Source organism: Protopterus annectens, chromosome 3.part0, assembly GCF_019279795.1.
Source record: "Protopterus annectens isolate FY-2018-M chromosome 3.part0, PAN1.0, whole genome shotgun sequence".
Lineage (NCBI taxonomy): Eukaryota > Metazoa > Chordata > Ceratodontiformes > Protopteridae > Protopterus > Protopterus annectens.
In genome coordinates, this window is record NC_056731.1 from 927,084,945 (window position 1) to 927,106,971 (window position 22,027).

At 42.7% G+C, this 22,027-nt stretch overlaps 1 protein-coding gene across 2 annotated transcripts in view; it reads left to right on the forward strand.

The window, feature by feature from the left end:
* VPS4B (vacuolar protein sorting 4 homolog B) overlaps positions 1-22,027 on the forward strand; it is a 904,737-nt gene that overhangs the window by 395,286 nt on the left and 487,424 nt on the right. For both annotated transcript variants that reach the window (XM_044065255.1, XR_006364000.1), the window contains exon 6: positions 12,128-12,284. In XM_044065255.1, the coding sequence (XP_043921190.1) occupies positions 12,128-12,284 (157 nt within the window). The remainder of the gene's footprint in view (positions 1-12,127; positions 12,285-22,027) is intronic.

The following is a 22,027-nucleotide window of genomic DNA, read 5'->3' on the forward strand; positions in this document are numbered from 1 at the left end:
ATCTACGACCACCCAGGAGAGCCCCAACTCTAGTTTGGGACCTTAACTTTGTATTGGAAAAGCTCACCTTTCCTCCTTTTGAGCCAGCTGCCACTGCAGATTTAAAATTCCTCTCTTGGAAAACCGCTTTCCTTTTAGCAATCACTTCAGTAAAGAAGGGTATCTGAGTTACAGGCCCTCATGGCAGTGGAGCCTTTCATAATCTTTCATGCGGACAGGATGTCTCTCAGGACCAATCCCTCCTTCATGCCCAAGGTGGTATCCAGTGTGGCCCTTAATCAGTCCATTCATTTGCCAAACTTCTTTCCTAATCCACAGAACAAAAGGGAACGGATACTGCAGTCCTTAACCGTGCACAGACAACTTAGATTCTACTTGGACAGGACTAAACCTCAAAGGAAATCTGACCAACTGCTGGTGGCATTTGCTGCAGGGGCAGAGGGGAAGGCTATTTCAAAGCAAACCATTTCCAGATAGTTAGGCCATTGCATTAATTTCTGCTACAAGCACCATGGAAAACCTATCCCACAGGGGATCAGACCCCACTCAACCAAGGCTGAATCTTACCTCTACAGCCTTTCTCAGAGGCGTCCCTACCAGGGACATCCTAGAAACTGCTACCTGGAGCTCTGTACATACCTTCACCAAGCATTACCATCTACCAATTTTCTCTAAATCCAGAGCTGGCTTTGCCGCTGCAGTCTTGCAGGGCCTTATAGCTGGTCCTAATGCTATCTAAATTCCTCCTCCCATCCTTAGCTTTGGGAATCTACCCAAATGGTGATGACTGCAACAGTGAAACACGAAGAATATAGTACAGTTGTGAACACGTACCATAAATGTAGATGTTTGAGTGTATTCACTGTTGCAATCTTGGTTACCTACCCTCCAGCCCCCTTTCTTCTTCTGGCTATACCTCTACTCTCCTTTACTATGCTCAAAAGCTTTTTGGTGTATTTGCTTTTTTGTTGGAGGTATAACATTGTATATTTATAGAGTTAATTGCTTCCCATTGGGAGGCACCTGACATCTGGGGCAAGAAAAACTGATGTAATGGCGTCGGCTGCATGTTTTGTACCCCCTGACGACCTGACGTCATGGAAGAAGGGGCAACAACCGACGGAGGACCTAAGACTTTGTTAATCAGGCCGACTGAGGGCTACTTCAAGCAGATAACCCAAATGTGATGACTGCAACAGTGAATACTAACATCTACATTTATGGTAAGTGTACACAAATGTACTTTCCTACTAAAGGTGACACCCGAAGTCAGTTGGAATCACTTGATTTGCCAGTCTTTTTTTCCTCAGGTTCTCAAATAAAGGTGAATATATCCTACACATGCTAGATGCTCACAGATGGCTCAGATTCTATTTACACTGAAGCAAGGATATCAGAAAATCAGATCAACTGTTCGTATCCTCCTTTAAAGCAAAACTGGGGGAAAGTATATCAAAGGTTGCAATTTCTAAATGGCTGTCAGATTGTATTTCTTTTGTTTATAAAGACTGAGATTTACCCTTACATATGAAACCAAAAGCCCACTTCTCAAGGGCAATAGCAGCTTCTACCACATTCATGAAGAGAGTCCCCATTGAAGGCATTTGTGCAGTTCACACAAGTTGATGTGCAGACCAGAACAAGTTCCTTTTTTGGTTCCACTGTATTCTGGAATGTCCTTCCTTGATGCCACCCAGGTGCTTTTTGCAGCTTGGGAATTTGTCCAATAGGTCGAGTCAGATGAAAATAGACAATATCACATATGAAAGTTATGTACTTAACATAATGATAGAGCCATGTTGTCTCATTTTTGTCCAGTTCAACATCCTTCCCTCCTTCCTCCTTCCAATATTATCACTGACCACTTCTGGTGAATTGTCAGACCTTGCCTAAGACACAGTCTGTTAAAATTTCATTCTGTACCTTACCGTGGTATTAACATATCTCCCAACAATTGTACCTAAAGTTTTTTTCAGTCATAGGAGTGAATTAATGTTATAGGTATAACTCTCCAGACTCTGTCTGAGGTACTTTGGTGGTGAGGAGAGAGTTATGAGTAGGAGAGGAGTCAGAGCCTTGGATCCACTGCTTTAGAAGGTGCTGAGGTCTGATCTGATCATATCTGACAAACCAGAGGTTGAACTGGATAAAAATGAAACATGGATCTCTCATTATGGTAAGTACATAACTTTCGTATAACCCTACTTAAGTCTCAAGACATTCAGAATCCACAGTCTAAAAATCTTGCCAGGCAACCTCAGACAATTAGAGCATGGCTACCGCTGCTTTCAATAGGATGGTCAGTCTTGATGTAAAAATCACAATGAAAGTACCAGTAGTCTTTTTGTTCATCATCTCTGCAACCTGTAAGATCTTAAGTTTATCATGTTCAGCATTTAGATCACTGTTGGTGTAGCCTAAGCTTATTTGGGTCCTGATCCAGTGAACATTGAACTTTCAAATCTTGAGAGCTTTTCCAAGTGCTCTAACTCTCAGGACCTCAAGGGAACTCCAGTATAGCATTAGAGTGACAATTTAGTTCTTTCCTACAGAAATGTCCTCATTTGATGATCCTCTTGGACCTGTTTGTTGGATAGCAATCCTTCAAGGCTTGGAAGATCAGTCCCTGTTGAAGAAAACCTTCCACTAAAATTTATTTTTCTGAGACAAACTTGTGTTTTTCTAAGTAAAATGTGGTGCTTGTTTGGAAACAATGTGTTTACAGAGTGCCATTGCATTTCTAATGGAGTTGGTGTAAATGCTCATGTGAGCTGCTTTTGTAAAAGAAACAAAAAAGTGTGTGTGTATGCATATAATATAATATATAGTGTGTGTGTGTGTATTATATATATATATATATATATGTGTGTGTATGGTATGCATTCATTTGTGCGAAGGCACGTTTCCAAATGGACGTATACGCAAAACGTTAAGCCGAATTCCAGAAATGTAAGAATATCGAACTTCGATATTCCTGATCACTCCACCACCAAAATGAGTGCTACCATGGGTCAAAAAGGGGCGAGGTTTTGTAATTCGGCATTTCGCTTTTCGCGGTTTTCAAATTTCACAGTTCACGAAAGCAGCGTTCCAGATGTAGCCGCCGAACTTTTGAAGGTAAACCATGTGTGTGTGTGTGTGTGTGTGTGTGTGTGTGTGTGTGTGTGTGTGTGTGTGTGTGTGTGTGTATATATATAGATAGATATATGTATATATAGATAGATATATAGATAGATATAGATATAGATAGATATAGATATATATATATATAGATATACCTATAGATGTAGATGTAGATAGATATATAGATGTAGATAGATATATAGATGTAGAGAGATATATAGATATATATAGGTTCATAGGTGTTTACTAGGCTAATGGCCCTGGAGCCTTTACAAGCCTAGCCCATAGGATTACCCTGACATCGTGCCACCCAACCTTAGTCCCTAGTGCCTCTGTCGAGTAGAGCCACTAGAGTGATCCCCGGGGTGAATTTGCTGTTTCCCATCCACTCATCAAGATTCCTCTTGAAGAGGGCTAGTGAGGTGCTTTGCTTGACATGTATGGGAAGTCTATTCCATAGCATGGGCAATCTCTGGGTTATGAACCTGTCCCTCCAGCATGTTCTGTTGGTTGTGGTAGTTAGGTTTAGGTCTCTGGAATGTGTGGTGCAGAGGGATTGTGATTTCTGTAGATGTAGCATTTCTAACAGAGCTGGGTCAGACATGGCTTTGTAAATCAAGCAGAGATCGCCTCTAAGTAGGCGATATGAGACAGAGAATAGTTGGAGTCTCTCCATATAGGACAAGTGTTTAAGGCCTAGGATCCTCTTTGTGAGATACTTTTGTGGCCTCTCCAGTTGCTGCAGGTGTCTAGTGAGGTACATGCCAAATGGGGCGTTGTACTCTATGATTGGCCTAATGAGGGAAGAGTAGAGGGAGACAATGACCTCTTTCTTCCTGGATGCAAAACCCTTAGTAAGGAGATGTGCCACATAGATGGACTTTCTGACCATAGTGGCAATGTGGTGGTCAAAAGAGAGATTGCTGTCAACCTGTGTTCCCAGATCTCTTATAATGCCTTCTGTGTTCAGTGGACTACCATCAATGTGGTAATTCAAGGGAACCGGGATTTTTCCCAAAGAGGATGAAGACACATTTTTTAGCATTTTCTGACACCAGTCGTTGGTCTATTGAGGCCTTTCTGTAGGATGTCAGCATCACTTTGGGAGTTAATAATAGCTCCCAACTTGCAATCATCTGCAAACTTTGTCAGCCAGAGTCCCTTCGTGTTGGCCAGGACTTCAGAGAAGTAGATAACAAACAGGAGAGGACCCAGGACCGAACCCTGTGGGACTCCATTCGTGACTGGTCGACAGTCTGACTTGGAGTCAGCTACTTTCACACTGCGAGTTCTATCTGTGAACCAGTTTGCAACCCACCTAGTGATATAGGGGTTGATGCCTAGCCTATTAAGTTTTTCTGTGATTCCTGAGTGGGGAATGCTATCAAAGGCCTTGGCCAGATCAAGGTAGGCTGTATGAACCACCTTACCTTCATCCACAGCTCTGGTGACTGAATCAAAGAAGTCAACCAAGTTGAGCAGGCATGATCTACCCTTCACAAAATCAAACTGTGTAGGATCCAGAGTTTGGAGATTCCTATATTCTTGTTTATTAGGTCCATGATGTTACGTTCCATAGCTTTATATATCAGACTCGTTAGGCTAATGTGGTGATAGTTCCCAGGGTCTGTAGTTGCTCCTCCTTTGTGGAGAGGGATGACTGTAGCAGTGCACCATTTGGTGGGGACAAAGCCTGAGGTGAAGTTGTATGTGTGTATATTTATATTTAGATATATATATGTATATATATATATATATATATATATATATATATATAGATATATATATATATATATATATATAGATATATATATATATAGATATATATATAGATATATAGATATATATATATATATATATATATACATACATACACACATATATATGTGTGTGTGTATGTATATATTTATAAATATATATATATATAAAATATCTGTCTTTTTTTAAGAATTTTCCTACAGGTTGACTAGGTTTGTGTTTTGGGGGTGGGATATTGTGCCTGTGGGGGAGTATCAGTGGTTTAGTTACTTCAGTGCTACTTGTTATGTACTATATTTTTACAGTCCTATCTCTCAACTGTCTATAGATGTTTGCCTCATATTTTGGTCTGGTCCTCATAAAATTTGTGATTTTGTAATCACTGAGGATTGAAGTCACTAAATAATGAAACCGATCTGAGTTTCAGACAGTTAAAAAAATGTATGCCAACACAAATCTTATTTTGGCAACCTTCTACATTTGTAAGAGCAATATTTGAAATCTCTCCCTATTATTTTAGGCTTTGTCCAGATTTGTTCTACTAAGAGGTATGTTTTACAGTCTCATCTAGGCTACTGTTGTCCTTCAATGTCTCTTTCTGTGCTTGCCTATCGGGCAACTACAAGTCTCCATAGTTTTACCTTCCCCTGTCAGTGAAAAAGAAAGTTGTCAGGCATTCTCTTGTAACTCAGCTGCAGGGGGCTGACCCTGCTGTGGCCATTCCTGGTTCCGTAGACTGTTCATCTTTTTCCCCTGGTTTCCTTGGTGTTGCACCTACAGCCACCAAGGATGGGGGGATACAGTATGGGGCTGTCAAACAAGCAATAACAAGGAGGTTCTAAAACTAAAGGAAGAGCTTCTAAAAATTGACAGTCCTCCCTGTCAGCATAACTATTTTTGCCTGTTCAAGCTCACCCCCCCCCCCACACACACAGACACACACGCACACACAAATGCTTGCACACCCTGACAACCTGTCCATCTGTCTCTAAGGCTTCATCTTTCCTTGTGGTACTAGACTGTGGCAGATAACCGAGTTTTAAATGCAGCTCATTAGATTCCAAAGTTCATAATTCTATCCCTTCAGCCATTTTTACCTTTTATCCCTTCTGCACTTTCCGTGGTGAAGCTAGACTTAAAGGATGCTTATTTCATTCCTGTTTGTAAACCGTCCAGACATGTTTTGCTTACGTTCAGTTCTTACCCTTTGGACTCTCCGCTGCTCCAAGTGTATTCACAAAGTGTCTGGCTTCAGTAATTGCTTATTTCAAACTTCAAGGCATTCATATTTTTCGGTATTTGGACAACTGTCTTATCTTTGCAGACTCTGTCTTCTAGTAAGTCTGGGTGTTCAAGTCAACTCCCTTCTTGCAGAATTGTATTTATGGGATATCTTCTAGATTGCCCTGAGAAGAGTTTTTCTTCTTCCAGACAAGGTAGAGAGGTCTCAACAGGTTTTCCTGAGTTTTTCCAACCAAAGCCAGACATCTACAAGGGATTCCCTAGATATTTGGGTTCATGGCATCTGTGATTGTCATGTTTGCCCTGGCCAGAGTCCACATGAGGGAAATCCAGTGGTACCTCAGGTCAGTCTGCACTCAGTATCTCCGTTTGCCTTTTCAGGTTCATGTTCTGACATTTGTAAAAAGGAAATTGAGGTAATCCAGAGGGCTCGAGTGAAGTCTGGTATCTATCTGTGACCCAGAGGGTGATAGGACTAGCAAGAAATAAAAGTATAAAGGATTAGTAGAGGTAAAATCACTTCAGCTAGCAAATCTAGGAGATTGTCTCTGATACCCTCCCCATGTGGGAGGAAAAAAGACACCTTGTTAAAGGTTCCAGTAGTTTATTCAGTTACATAGGTAGATAGAAGAGTGTTCTTGTCCTAATGAAGGTGTGAAAGTGCAAGCTCTCTGGAACCCTCACAACAGACTGTGTCCGTGATCAGTGCTTTGAAAGCCTTAAATCATCTCTGGTCTCCAGAACCACTCTGAGTTTACACAGACAACACCACAGTAATGTGGTACTTAAACAAAATAACAGGCTTACCAGATTGTACCCTATTATCAGACTTGCTACGATAACCTGGGATATAGCAGCTGTGCTCAGTTTGATACTACAGGCTTCATACATTCCGTCAGAGCAAAACTTGGTTGCAAGCAAGCTAAGCAGTGACAGGATAGACTCTCACAAATGGAAACATCATCCTTGTATCTTCCAAGAATTGATTCCGAGTCTGGGGGACACCGCAAGTAGATCCGCAAGTAGATCTGTTTGCCTTCTGTCAGAACAGACAACCTAAGAAATGTTACTCAGCAACTTTCTGCAAAGAGGCCTGGAAGATGGATGCCTTTACATTCCCATGGATGGAAATATTCCCGTATGCCTTTCTACTGATATCCAGGGTTCTTCTGGAGATCCAGAACGCCTCCCCTAAAATAATGATGGTGGCTCCTTTTTTAGCTCACTCTACAGTGGTGCTCCCTTTTCAGTCTGGCCAAAAGCAATTGCCACAAACTTCCTGGTGGACTTGATTTCCTGTCACTGGACACTGTTTCTATACGCCCCAAAATTGAACACACTTTGATTAACTGGATGGATGATAGAATCTTGATACCTGTGCCCAAGCCACTCTTTTTCTTCAACTGTTTTCAGGTTGATTAATGGTTTGTGTTGTTGAAGGTGGCCTTAAACTTTAGCAGCTGGCCAACTGTTCTACCTTAGGATATAACCCTTATAGCTAAGGCTACTGCAGCAGTGATCTTTCAAAAATCTACTGTTATGGTAAGTTCACTTGTATACAACTGTACTTGTATTGATTACGGTAGTAGTGACTCTATATGCAGCCATGTACTGTTATGGCGAATGTTTTTGCATTAATGCTCTTGAGGAGCTACACTGGCCTATTGTATATTGAGAGTTTGACCCTCTCTGTTCTGGATGTTGCTGACAGTGAGAAAATAATGATTTCTTTGTATTCTTTTTTGTTAATCACTACGATGCTTGAGTTTGAGCGGTCTTCTGACATGCTGTCATTGTCCAGTTACTGTAATAAATATTGTGGAAACAGAAAAAAATCATTCTTCTGTTATGTTGAGTATATTGTGCAGTAGTTTACTGTTAATGCTGGAAGGGCGTGATTATCATAAAACCCACCACCTTAGTTATTTTTGTTTCTTCAGGACTCTCTGTCTTGCTGTTTTCATGCAATATGTCTGTATTCTACAGAACCATAACTTATTTAAGGCTGTCAGGTGTACATGGAGTGTAAAGGTGATGTTGCTTTAATATGCAAAAGCTGTAGGTTACACTTAATTGTAATTTTTATCTTACATGTTTTTGTGTATGTTGCAGCTATAGTTCATGTGTCTAGCATTTATACATTGTAAGCAATCAAATGAATTGGACTTTTTTCTCCTTGATGGGTGATCTCTGGTATGTCTTGTCTAAAAATATTTTAAAATGCATCCAGTGCACACCTCTGAACTTCTTAGTGCAAGAAATTTGGCCACAAATAATGAAGGGACAAAGACCCAAAATAGAGACAGATTTTAAATATTGTTCTTTTAAACTTAGCAAGTTGTTAGAGTAAAGGGTATTGCATTTGAATGCATTTTTCAGAAGTATATGAAGTTTGAAACTGAAATGTATGTCATTAGTTAATTAGTTCAGCCCTCAATGATTTTCCAGAAAATCACAGATTTTGAGGAGCAGATCAGATATTAGGCAAAAATCTGTACAGTTGAGAGGTATGCTTCAGTGATTCTGTTAAGAAACTAAATTAGCTCCGACATGAATATAATTATCTTGGTTACAATGTAACCAATGTTACATTAAAATGTTATAAAAGACTGGTCCCATAATGTTCTTTTAAAAGGCTTTTTGAAATGTGTTTTGAAATGTTTTTTGAATATGGTTTTTTGAAATGCTTTTTGGAATGTTCTTTGAAATGGTTTTTGAAATGGATCGTGAGATGTTTTTGAAAGGTTTTTTGAAATGTTTTTTGAATATGTTGCCTTGAATGTCTTGTTGCTAGTTTGTACATTAGAAGTTTTTAAACAATTCAAGACAGTATTATCTACTGTCATGGAATTTTTTGTACAGAATTAATTCAATTATTTTACTATCTATACAAATTTATTAAATCAATATTTATATTTTATTATTATATTTATTCATATTTAAGATATATATACATGTATATTTATATAGAATTATTTATTTAATTAATTATTTATATATATATTTATACTGCATTGATTCTATTAGTTATTGTATAATATATGTCTTTTCATCAGCATCAAGATATTTTATTTATTTAACTATTTATGCACTTTATTATTCATTCAGTATTTTTTAAAGAATGTAACATCTTGAATATTTTATTTTATTTTATTTTGTACTATCAATTGCATCTTTATATGGTTCAACACGAAGATGAAGTGCCCTTTTAAATTTAAACTTTAACATTGTATTAAGCAATTAATCAATTAACTACTATTGGGAATCAATGAATAATATAAAAGGTTGCTGGGATTAGTTTAAAATTGGATTCTGAAGAAGTCTCCGTTGTGGGAGATGAAAGCGCTAAATCCGAGGTGTTTTCATGTTTGTTTTGGTTGTTTACATTAAAGAATTTAGTTTTTAAACTATCCGTCATTCGTGGTCTGTGCTGGTAAAGTACTACGGAGGTTCAGCAGAAAAAGGGAGAGACAAAGGACAGCCTTAATAGTGCCGGGACGTTATTGGTATCTTGGTTACAGTTAATAAATCTTAGTGATGTGTGTGTGTGTGTGTTTGGAGGGGGGGGGGCATGATAACCCAAAAATGTGTTACTTTAAATAGACTTTATTTTTGTCATATTTACTGGAAATAGAATAGTTTGTATTGTATATGTTTTTCTTCTGTTTTATTTGCTTGCATTTTTAGCTTTACTAAGCATATAGACACATTGGACCTGAGGTAGATTTTCAGGATGTCATTTGTCCCATATTGCATGCCCCAGGTAACCTTCCATCCAACTTTTTAAAATTATCGGCTGACTGCACAGCCTTACCCCATTTGTATTCTCATCAACCGCTCCGCTCCATCCAGGAATCTTATGTACCCCTCCCTTAGAAAAAGGCATTCATCATCCCCTTACATAAGGGAGGCAATAACAGTGACATCCCTAACTTCCATCCCATAACCATACTCTTCCCCTATCTCAAAAATACTTGAAAGATTTATTCACCAACAACTTCTTTCCTTCCTCCTCGACAATAACCTCTTGTCACCTACACAACATGGCTTCAGACCCCACCATAGTACCTCTTCAGCCCTCTTATCTTTCCTCAACATTATCAACCAGGCCCAAGACTCTGGCAATATTGTATCCTCTCTGTTCTTAGACTTATCTAAACCCTTTGATACCATTTCCCATAACCTATTACTATCAAAGCTCTCCCCCAACGCTAAATTGGTTTTCCAGTTACCTTTCAAACAGGCAACAGTCTGTTAAATGGAACAAATCCACCTCCTCTTTTCTTGATACCCTCACAGGAGTGCCCCAAGGGTCTATCTTAGGCCCGTTATTATTTAATGTCTTCATTAGTGACTTCCATCATTGCATCCCAAATACTAAACTTGTTCAATATGCAGATGACTGTACTATCATCTGCTCAGCTGATTCTCCCTTCAAACTTATAGAACTAACTCAAACTGCTTTTAGTTGCACTGAGTCCTGAATGCTAAATAACCATTTAGCCCTTAAGCAACTAAAACTAAGCTTATTGTTTTCTCCCCCACCAAGAACTACACAATTGATAAAAAGTCCTTCATTATAAAAAGCCAAAACATGATCCCCATTGAACTAGTCCCTCAAACCAAGCTTCTCGGAGTCTTTATTGATGAACAGCTAACATTTGATGTACACATTCAAGCCAACATCAAGAAAACTCACCAAAAGCTAGGTATGCTTTACAGCATAATCGCTATCTAACCACCTCAACCAGCCTAACCCTCTCCACCTCTTACCTACTCCCCTCCCTCACTTATGGAGCTCCAATTCTCACCGACCTTCAAAGTAACATCAAGGCTGAGCTGGCATCCTGCTACAATAAAATTGCCAGGTTTGCTACAAATTCCAAAGCTTCCTCTCACCATTGCATTTCCTTGCATTCACTGAACTGGTTAGAATTCCCTAATCATCGTATTTTTCATTCAACTCTCCACTGCCCATAAACTCATTTTCAATCCTTCCCATTGCCCCTCATCCTCCACTTTCACAATGCACCATCCTAGCCGTTCTCTTAGCTCCACCAATCAGAACCTACTTGAATTGCACAAACCTCTTAGCACTCCAGGCCACTCTTAGCCTTCTCTCTTGCACGAAAATGGGACTCGCGTCCTCCCCTCATTCGGACCACCCAAAATCATTTTGCCTTTAAGTCCTTTCTACACTCTTATCTGTCCTCCACCTGGGAATGTTCCTGCTCACATCTTTCCTAAATTTCTCCTATTTCCTCTCTCTCAGTTATTCTCCATTGTATCAACTGCCAGTAAATGTGAATGTAGCTTTCAGCTCTCTCCTGTAACTGTATTAACTACCAACAAATATTGTATTGTACATGGAGGTTTCTCTCCTATAATTGTATAAACTGCCAATATTTGTTTTTTCTACTAACTGCTCCTATTTTGTATATACTTTCTTGTATTAACTGGTGAAATAACTGTATTAACTGCCAACAAATATTGTTTTGTACATAGAGCTTCCTCTCCTATAATTGTATAAACTACCAATATTATTTGTATTTCTTGTACTAACTGCTCAAATTTTGTGTATACTTTCTTGTATTAACTGATAAAGTAATTTGAATGTACCTGGAGCTTTTCCCCGGGTCTCCATTGAAAAAGGGCCCAATGGACTTTCCCGGTTAACAAACTACTAATAAATAAATAAAATGTCTGTGACCATCTGTTGTACTTATAATTTAAATTTGTTGAATGGTGTAGAGCACAAGGAAAGAAAGTGATGTACTGATGCTGAAGGCCACACTAAGTGATTAGAACTGGTTTTATAAACAGGTTTCCAGATTCACTGTCATTTCCTTTGCATGTGAAACATGGAGATCATACTGTAGTAAGCTTCTACAGATACAAAAGCTATAATACAGTATTACCTTACTTAAATGCATATGTTCTGTTTAGATTAATTAGATGTGAGAAACTATGACTGTCAGCTTATTCTGTAATACGTTTTGATTAGGGAAGAGAACTCCATGGAGGGGTATCCTTTTGTTTGGGCCACCAGGGACAGGAAAATCTTATTTGGCCAAAGCTGTAGCCACAGAAGCAAACAACTCCACATTTTTCTCAATATCCTCTTCAGATCTTGTCTCAAAATGGCTTGGAGAAAGTGAAAAGTAAGTAATTTAAGTTTCTTTTTTCATAACATTTGTAATGAACCTGAACTGATCCTTAGACTTTAAATGTGTGCCTCAGTGTAAATTGTGCCACATATTACTTATATTTTGAGAGCTCTGTACAGAGAGGATCTTGCATTTATTACGTTATGTATATTTGACCATGGTAGATTTTCTGATGCTATCTGGAGTTGCTAGTGTGCGATCTGCACTCGGACGTTTCTAGAGTAAAGCTGTTCATTGAAATGGTAGAGTATCTGTTGGAGGACCTGCACTCATTAAATAAGCAATTGCTTCTAACATGACTGTCTACCATCATAATATTCTATCAGTGCTGTATTGTTAAGCACTGCAACAAAAAGTGGACACTTAAAATAAAATAAAACTGTACACAGTCTCTGTAAATACAGACAGTCTCACTAAATATAAATCTGAAGACATTACATCAGTGAAGTAAACAAAAAGGTTTATAAAGGTATCAGTTTTCTTTCCCCTTTGAAAAGAAGATCAAACTGCACACTGTAAAAGTAATATTTGTTTGAGCCCATTCCATATAGCACATACATAAATACAGAGGATTGTGATTAGCAGATGTTCTGCAGCAGCTTTGCACAGTATTTGTGAGACGATGTGACCATTAGTGACTTCAGAAAGTCAGCAACACTTTACCACCTTTCAAACAATTCCAACTTTTATATTTTCTTGATGATTTCTGTCTTGTATAATACAGAATCTCAAGGAATGCAGTTAAAAAAAAGAGACTAACTTATAGGAATTTCTTCATTGTGGAGTTCTGTCCTTGATGTTCTTCGTATTTCACTGTTGCAGTCATTACATTTGGGTAATCTGCTGGTAGGTTGCCCTCAGTCGGCCTGAATAACAAAGTCCTGGGTCCTGTGTCGGTTGCTGTCTCCTCTTCCATGACGTCATGTCGTCAGGGGTATAAAACTGGCAGCCAACGCCATTTTATTCAGTCTTTCTTGCCGCGGAGTGCCCGAAGCAGAAGCAGTTCGCAAGTGCCGGTCGGCCGACTCCTGAAATTTTCGCATTTCAGTTTCAGAACCTAAGTCTTCAAACTAAAGCTAAGTACCCCGTTAGGGAAACTTTTTCTTGCTCCTTAGCAATGTCAGTAAAAGTTAATAATTGCATTACTTGTGGGAAGCAAATACCTCATAAGGATTTTCATCTGTACTGTATTCCTAACCTAGGCCCAGATCATAATGTGCCTTGCTGTCGGTTTTGTGCTAGATTTAACCAACACACTATTAAGCGTCGGTATACTTTTGCTTCTAAATATTTTGGATCAAGATTTAATTATCCTGAAATGTCATCGGTTAGCAATCAGACTACCGGAGTTCACAAAAAACGCAAAGAAAAAGATAGAGACAGACTGTCAAGGTCCAAAACAGACGAAGCTTCTAAGTCAGTCGCCGGTTCGCCAGTACTCAGTGAGGCGCTTTTGCATCCCCTGATACCCACTACTTTTGAGTCGCAGGCCTCTACCGAGACCCTTCGGAGATTCTCAGAGTATTGAACCTGCGAATGTCTCTCCCTTGGATGGGTCCGGAGCTGCTGAGCAGGCTCCGGCTTCTGAGGGTGTATTAAACCAATGCCAGCCTGAAAAACAAGGTCAAAAACATCTCTGTCTAAAAAACCGACGCATGAGCCACGTTCTCAGGCCCCTATGCCTAAAAAACAGATGATCAAAATGGCTGAGGACTTAATTACCTTGATCAGGGGTTCCCAACCCCCCCCCCCCCCATTTCTTCTGATTCCTCTTCTGATCAGGAATTTTCTATTCCACCCTATGAGGATTCTGATGCAAAGGAATCCATCCCCATCTGCGTCTCTTCCTGAGGATTGCTCTTTTGGAGAGACTTTGCATACCTTAAGGGAACATTTTCTCTGGGAGAGTCAGGATTTCTTTGAATCAAAAAAGAGGCTATGGGATTTTCTTCTTCTTCCTCAGCATAGGTCTTTGGCAATACCTCCTGTATTAGACATTGTTGATTATGTGTTTTCGGAATCAAGCATGGCTCCTGATTCCCTACCTCCGGCTCCTAGTAAGCCAGACAGATATTACAGGGTTTCTGACTCCCACAAATTTCTATTCAAAAATCCTGCTGCTGATCCTGAGACTATTTCACAGGGTCCCACGGGTGTAAAGGCCTCTACAGCCAGAAGTCCTACCCCCTCTGATAGAGATTCAAGAGCGCTGGATAGATGGGGAAAGAAGGTTTATACGTCTGCTACCTTGGCAGTCAGGGCCTTAAACTGCCAGTTTCATATGCTTAAATATCAACAGCATGTTATGGGCTTACTAAAACAGAAAATGATGTTGATTTCTGATTGTGTGGAAAATAAAGAGTCACAGGAATTATTGCATTCAGCAGAACAGGTTGGAAAGCATACTTTGCAATGTGGTTTTGATTCCTTGGGAGGCCTCTTGCAGGGCCGCAATTACTGGATCTGTGATTAGAAGGCATTCCTGGCTCAAGGAGCAAAATCTGCCTGATCATATTAAAGCTAAATTGTTGGATGCCCCCCTTGCAGCATGATACTCTGGTAATAAGGCAGAAGAAGTTTTAAAGAAAATGGAAGACAAAGCTAAATCTATGCAAACTGTAAAAGATTTCTTGCAAGTGCAACCACCCAGGCTCAGTAGGCACTGGCCTACTAAAAATTGGTCCTTCCCTGTGTCCAACAGAGCCACTCGAGGCAAATCCAAGCACTCAAAAGGCTCCAAATACCAATCACAGGGTTCTTACAGGTCAAAGCAATGGGGTGCCTCCACCTCCAAATCTGGAGGAAACAAAGCACAACACTACAGTAAGCAGTCTCAATGGCTTTCATCTACCGTCACCAAGCACTTATCTTTTGGCAGCCCCCTTGGGAGAAAAACTAGCACTTCATGCTCAAAATTGGCAGTTAATTACCCTGGACAAGTGGGTATTAAACATAGTATCCCAGGGGTACAGATTTAATTTCCATACTTTGCCAATTCCAAACGGATGGCCAGATCTGCCACAAAATCAGTGGGCAGAGGCTCAGAAACAAGTTATGTCCCTCATGGATATGGGGGCTGTTCAACCAGTAACAGAAAAAGAAAAAGTACAAGGTTTTTATTCAAGACTTTTCCTGGTAACCAGAAAAGACAATTCTTGGCGTCCAATACTGGACTTGTCAATTTTGAACACATTCCTGGACATTCCAAAATTCAAAATGCTGACTTTACAACAGCTACTGCCTATGCTGGGCAGGAACGCTTGGTTAGTGACTCTAGACTTAAGAGGCATACCTACATATACCAATAAGGGAATCATGCAGAAGATACCTCCGCTTCAAAGCAGGTTTTTTTGCATTACCAATTCTCTGCACTGCCCTCTGGCTTATCTACTGTGCCCAGGGTCTTTACAAAGTGCCTGGCACCAGTAATTGCATTCTGCAGACAAAGAAGCATACAAATGTATCCTTATCTGGACGACTGTCTCATTCAAGCAGATGACAAGGACACTCTTCTTCAACATCTGGCGTTTGTAAAAAGGCTTCTAACATGCCTAGGGTACACAATAAACAAAAAGAAATCCCAACTGGTACCCTCTCAAATAATTACATTCCTGGGTGCAAGCTTGAATACAACTGCCCAGATGGCTTACCTTATGCCAGACAAACAAAGGCAACTGACAACATACTTCAAACAAATGGCAACAAAAATCCAGTTATCTGGAAGACAAATTCAGCAGGCTTTGGGGTTCATGGCATCCTGCATTTTACTAATTCCATATGCGAGACTGCATACGAGGAAACTTCAATGGTACCTAAAAAGTTTATGGAGTCAACATTGTCACAGTCTGGAAACGATGATTCCTCTCATTCCCTGCCCTACAACAGGAGTTTCTTTGGTGGGCAGAGACATATCACTAAAAGAAGGGTCTGTCATTCACTGTACCCCCTGCCACCCAAATCCTAACTACAGATACATCAGACTATCCTTGGGGGGCTCACCTAGTGGGGAGATGCATTCAGGGCAAATGGAGCCCAAAACAAATGCATCTGCATATCAACCAGAAAGAGATGCTAGCTGTACAGAATGCTCTGACAGCCTTCCAAGGACTTACTTCATCCAGGACAACTACTGATAAAGATGGACAACACCACGGTTATGTGGTACATAAACAAGCAGGGGGGTACACATTCCTACCCCCTTTGCAGACTAGCCATGCCATTGTGGAACACAGCTTTGACTTACCCAAATACATCTTCAAGCTTAATTCCTGCCAGGAAAACAAAATACTCTGGCAGATGACCTAAGCAGAAATCTTATGGACCCGCACAAATGGAAACTGGATACACAAATCTTCAGCATGTTAACACAGAAATGGGGGAGCCCAGACATAGATCTATTTGCCTCTCCCCAAAATTATCAGTTAGACAAATTCTGCACAAGAACTCATCACAAAAAGGCATGGAAAGTGGATGCCCTATCAGTCTATGCCTTTCCCCCTCTGCCTCTTCTCTCCAAGGTCTTACTAAAAGTCAGACAAGAAAAAACAAAAATGATCCTAGTTGCTCCGGACTGGCCTCGCCAGCACTGGTACACACTTCTAAAGAATATGTCTCAACTTCTTCCTTGGTACTTGCCTCAAATACCTCATCTACTGTTTCAGCAGAACAATCAAGATGTTATGTGATCCTATCTCGCCTACATTCTGAACTGATGGGTTCGGAGCCGATCTTCGGCTCCGACTCGGCATGCTATACTATAGAGCGAAGTCTCTTATTGGCTGAGCTATTCTATATCCCAGGATGCACCACCACTACTTCCCCAGATCTCGTTTGCCGCTTTACAAGCAAAGACGTGGTCTCGAACTTGGCTGAGCTAAGTGCTTTCTTTCTAAGAATGGTCTGTCAGGAATTTTCTTAAATTTAACCCAAAAGCTGTTTTAACGGCTATCGTTGTGTATGATTGAGTTTTACTGATTTTATTTTTGTGGTAAATTTGTCTTTCAGGGTAAGGTTTCCGTTTAAGTTAGAGGGGCCTCCCCTCGTGCGTGAGTGAGCCTTCTTGTGTGAGTTTTGTGAGGTGGTCAAGTACCCGTTTTTAGTTAGAGGGTTCTTGGCCCTCCTGTTATGTGATTTATTTGTTGGCTTTCTCCTCTTGTTTTAACTGTAAAGAGAAATATTTCGAAACCCATTGTACTGGGTTAGATACATTGCTATATATTTTTTTTTCCTGTGACTACTAACTGTTGGCAATTATGTCTAAAGAGCACAGACCCTCAGGGTTTAAAAAATGTACCAGATGCAATTACAAGATGTTCATAACGGATGATCACTCCCTATGCGTGTACTGTTTAGGCCCCAAACACCTTCAGGAGTCTTGTAGCGTGTCACGCTTTTTCCTCTCGAGTCCTCCAAGAGAGGAAAAACAAATTGATTCTAAAAGGGCTTATCAAACCTACTTTCGAAGAGGCCTTATCTTCCTCTTCTTCTCCCTCAAAGAAAAAGAAATCGTCGGCTCCGACCAGTCCGTCGGAACCGACCACCAAGAAATCTCGGCAGGCTTCTCCATCGGCTCCACTGACTTCGGAGCCGAGGGCGGAACGGTCTGCCTCGATGCCTCCAGCCTCGACTTCTCTGGCTTCAGAGCCGATGGCTGGAGCTTCGAGAGGCGGGTCACCTTCATCGGCTCCACTGATTTTGGAGCCGATGGGAGTTGTCCGCTCAGACTCTTCCCCCTCGGCGCCGAAGCCCTCTTCGCACCGAGGAAATTACAATGGAGTCTCCCCGGCACCGATATTGATCGAGACAATTGAGCCGGTCCCCAGTCCTCGGGCCGGTGGAGAAGTCTTCCCGGACCCGTTCTATCTCCTCCCGGTCTTCCAAGATGTCGGATTCGGACATTGACAGGGTGCTCCAAAGGCTGTTCCAGTCGCCAGTCTTCCAAAAGTTAGTTTCGCTCCAGCCCAATCGGCTGAGCCGATTATCCACCCTAGCTTTAGTTCCTCCTCCAACAGCCTCGGCATCGTTGGAGCGGTGCTGGTGGAGCCGTTGGAGGTTTCGGTCGGCTCCGACCTTTACTCCTACCCGGCCTTGGGTCGGAGTTCGGTACACGGACCTCCTCGGTCGGCCCCGGGGGTGAGGCTTCAGGACCGATGTTTTTGGTTCCGAGCCTCTCTCTCGGTGCGTCGGCTGCGGGAGTGCCGTCTGCTGTTGTGGATTTGGGGGTCGGACCTTCCCAGGATTCTGGGGGTCCGGCCTTTAGAGCCATGAGGAGTGCTTTGGCCAAATCTTCCTTGGCTACCTCCACCGTCTCACCAGCACCTACCCTAGGCACGGAGACTGGTTCCTTTGTAGTCCCCCTGTCTCAAGACAGCGGAGCCCTGGGGCCTTAGGTTACTCCCATTGGAGATTCCCCCTTTCCAGGGGGTCCCTCTGAAGAGTCTTCGGAGGAACCCCCTAAGAAAAGGCAGTGCAAGAGGAAGCACGTCGACTACCCTGATGAGTCTCTCACCTCAGACACCGATCTTGATGATGCGGAAGGGTCCCCCAAGTCGTCCTTGGATGATGTCTCCTTTGCGGACATCTTGGAAGTCCTCAAACAACGAGGCAGCTGGCAGTCCAAACCCCCTTCCGCTGACGAGTCGGTGTTCCTCAAGGCCTTCGGGGCTCAAACCTCCGCCTCCTGGGTGTCTCCGCCCTTCGATGAGCTTCTAGATTTGATCTCTCGAAGGGTGTGGGAACACCCAGATTCTGTGGAACCGGTGCCTGCTCGCCCTAACAACTTTTTGTCAGCATCCCCGGAAAAGGAATTTCTCGCCAAAGGTGTGGCTGTAGATGCTCTGGTGGTGGCATCTGCTACCCAGCAAGATGTGGCAGAGGCTTCAACGTCCGTCCATCCTCCTAATAAGGCGTCTAGGAGCATGGACTGCACGGGAAGCACTTACTTCAGCGGCCTTTACTTTAAGGTCTCTGAATTACCTGACGCACTTCACTAGACTTCAGAGGGATCTGATCAAGGAACTCTCGGATACCCTGTCTGGTAACCTACCTGAGCAGTTAGCCCAGACGGTTAGCTCTCAGTTGGCTACTCCATCGTCGATATCGAACTCGTCCATGAGGCTCATTTCGTATGCAGCCGAGGGGACGAGTAGAGCAGCGGGTACGGGCGTTGCTCTACGGAGGCAAGCCTGGCTCCGCCTGTGTCATTTTGCGGAAGCCTTCAAGTCTTCCTTTGCTGACACTCCCTTTGATGGGTCCTCCTTGTTTGGACCCAAGGTAAAGGACACCTTGACCCGCTGTGAGCAAGAGGGTAAGACTTTGACTGCTGTAGGGGCACGGTTTTCCACTCCCTTTTGGCCTTATCCCAAGGCTAAAAGAGGAGGGAAAATGTGGTTCCATAAGTCTCAGAAGACTTACCCCTCGCAGCAGGACGATCCCCCTTCTAGAGGCAGAGGAGGGGGAAATTTTTCAGGATGACGCCATCCCAGAGGCGGCAGAGGCCCCCGCAACACTGGAGACCGCGAGTCCTTTCGTGGCTCTTCAGCCTTCCAGCATCCCTGAAGGATGGCCCGACTGCGCAGCTCCGGAGCCAGTCGGGGGTCGTTTTTCGAGGCACCTAAAGGCCTGGGAGAGTATCGCTCAGGACCGATGGGTGCTCGGAATTATCGCCGGAGGTTACGTTATTCCCTTTTCTCGTGTCCCCCCCCCCCCCCGTCATCCAGGAAAATCCCGGACCCGCCACCCAGTCAGCAGGATATGGCAGCTGTCGAAATCTCAAAGCTGCTTCAAAAAGGAGTCATCCAACCTGTCCCCGCAGACCAGACCGGATTAGTGACTTACTCAAAATTCTTTTTGGTGCCAAAAAAGACCGGGGACTTGAGGCCCATTTTGGATCTCAGCAACCTAAATCGATCAGTCAAGAAGTCCAAGTTCCGAATGGTCACCTTACAATCCATTCTCCCGCTACTGGAGAAAGGTGTTTGGATGTGCTCCATAGATCTCAAGGATGCCTGTTATCACATTCTGATAGATCAGGCGTCCAGGAGACATTTGCGCTTCAGCCTGGGAGACAGTCACTTCCAATTCTGCGCACTGCCCTTTGGTCTCACCACAGCCCCCAGGGCGTTCACCAAATGTTTGTCAGTTGTGACTGCTCACCTGAGGAGTCTAGGATTCCAGGTGATGTCCTTCAAGAATGCAACTGCAGTCATAACATGTGGGTTGTCCTGCCTCAGGCAGCCCTCGGTCGGCCGGATTCCAAAGTCTGGGTCCGACGTCGGCTGATGTCGCATTTCTCTCCGTCAGAGCGGCTGGAGTACATAAGCATCAGCCGACGCCATTTTCTTCAGTCTTTCTTGCTGCGCGGTGCCCGAAGCAGAAGCAGTTCGTAAGTGCCGGTCGGTCAGCTCCTGTATTCTTCGATTACGAAGTCATCAAAAAAGCTAAGTACCCCGTTGGGGACCTTTTCTTGCCTCAGCCGATGTCAGAAATTACTGAAAAAGTTAACAATTGTCTATCTTGTGGTAAACAAATACCTCATAAGGATTTCCACTCTTACTGTCTACCTTGCCTTGGCCCAGACCACGACGTCTCGGCCTGTGTAGCCTGTGCTCGCTTCAACAAGCGCACCCTCAGGCGCCGGGCGGAGTTCGCTGAAGATTTTTTCGGCGATAAATTTGCTTACACCATGCCGTCGGATCTTCCGACAAGACCGGGACTGACATCCTCGGCCCGCGTCTACCACCGACTCCACGCCAAAACCTAGCGTGAGTGCTCCGGTTCCCTCTGAGACTGTCTCTCCACCGCTCCGAACCGAAGACACCGCATTACCGATGACTCCGATTCCGGACATCACTCCGCCAGTTATCGATTTTCCTCCGGATACCGAAACCGAGGAAATGCCCGAGACCATTGCTGTAGACAAGGTCACTCCTGCACGTGGAGCTGCCAGGCCTCCTATGGCCATGTCTATTAAGGCCTACACTAGGGCTAAGGCAGCCAGCAAAACAAAACATCTTACTACTAAAACCTTACCTCAGCCTACTCCAGAGACACAAATTATGTCTATGGCTGCTGACTTAATTTCTATGATTAGAGGTTCACATGAACCCATCCTGAGAGAGGATCCCAACCTCCTTCTGATAAAAGGCCCCGGGTTGAACACTCTGACCCTATCCCTTCAGATGAAGATTCTGAGGGCTCTGTCCACTCTGATAGCCAGGAAGAGCTCTTCCAGACCTATGAGGACTCGGATGCAGAAGATTCCATCCCCTCGGCCTCCCCTCCTGAGGATATTTCTTTTGGAGAAGTTCTGCATACCATGAGGGAACATTTCAAGTGGCAAGGACAGGAATATTCTGATTCCAGAAAATGCCTTAGGACTTTCCTTAAGAAGCCCCAGCACAGGCCCTTAGCTATTCCTCCTGTACTTGATGTTTTGGATGATTTATATTCTGACTCTAGTGCTACCCCTGACTCTCTTCCTCCGGCTCCAGCCAAGCCAGACAGGTATTACAGGGTTCCAGAAACACATTCTCATTTATTCAGGGCCCATACTGCTGATTTGGAAACTATTTCACAGGGGCCTAAAGGAGTTTCAGCTTCCACCTCTAAAAATCCATTGCCCTCCAACAGGGAAGCTAGGTCATTAGAGAGATGGGGCAAAAAGGTTTACACATCCACTACCTTATCTATGAGAGCTTTGAATTGCCTTTTTTTTCAAAAAATTTTTGGTTTAAAAA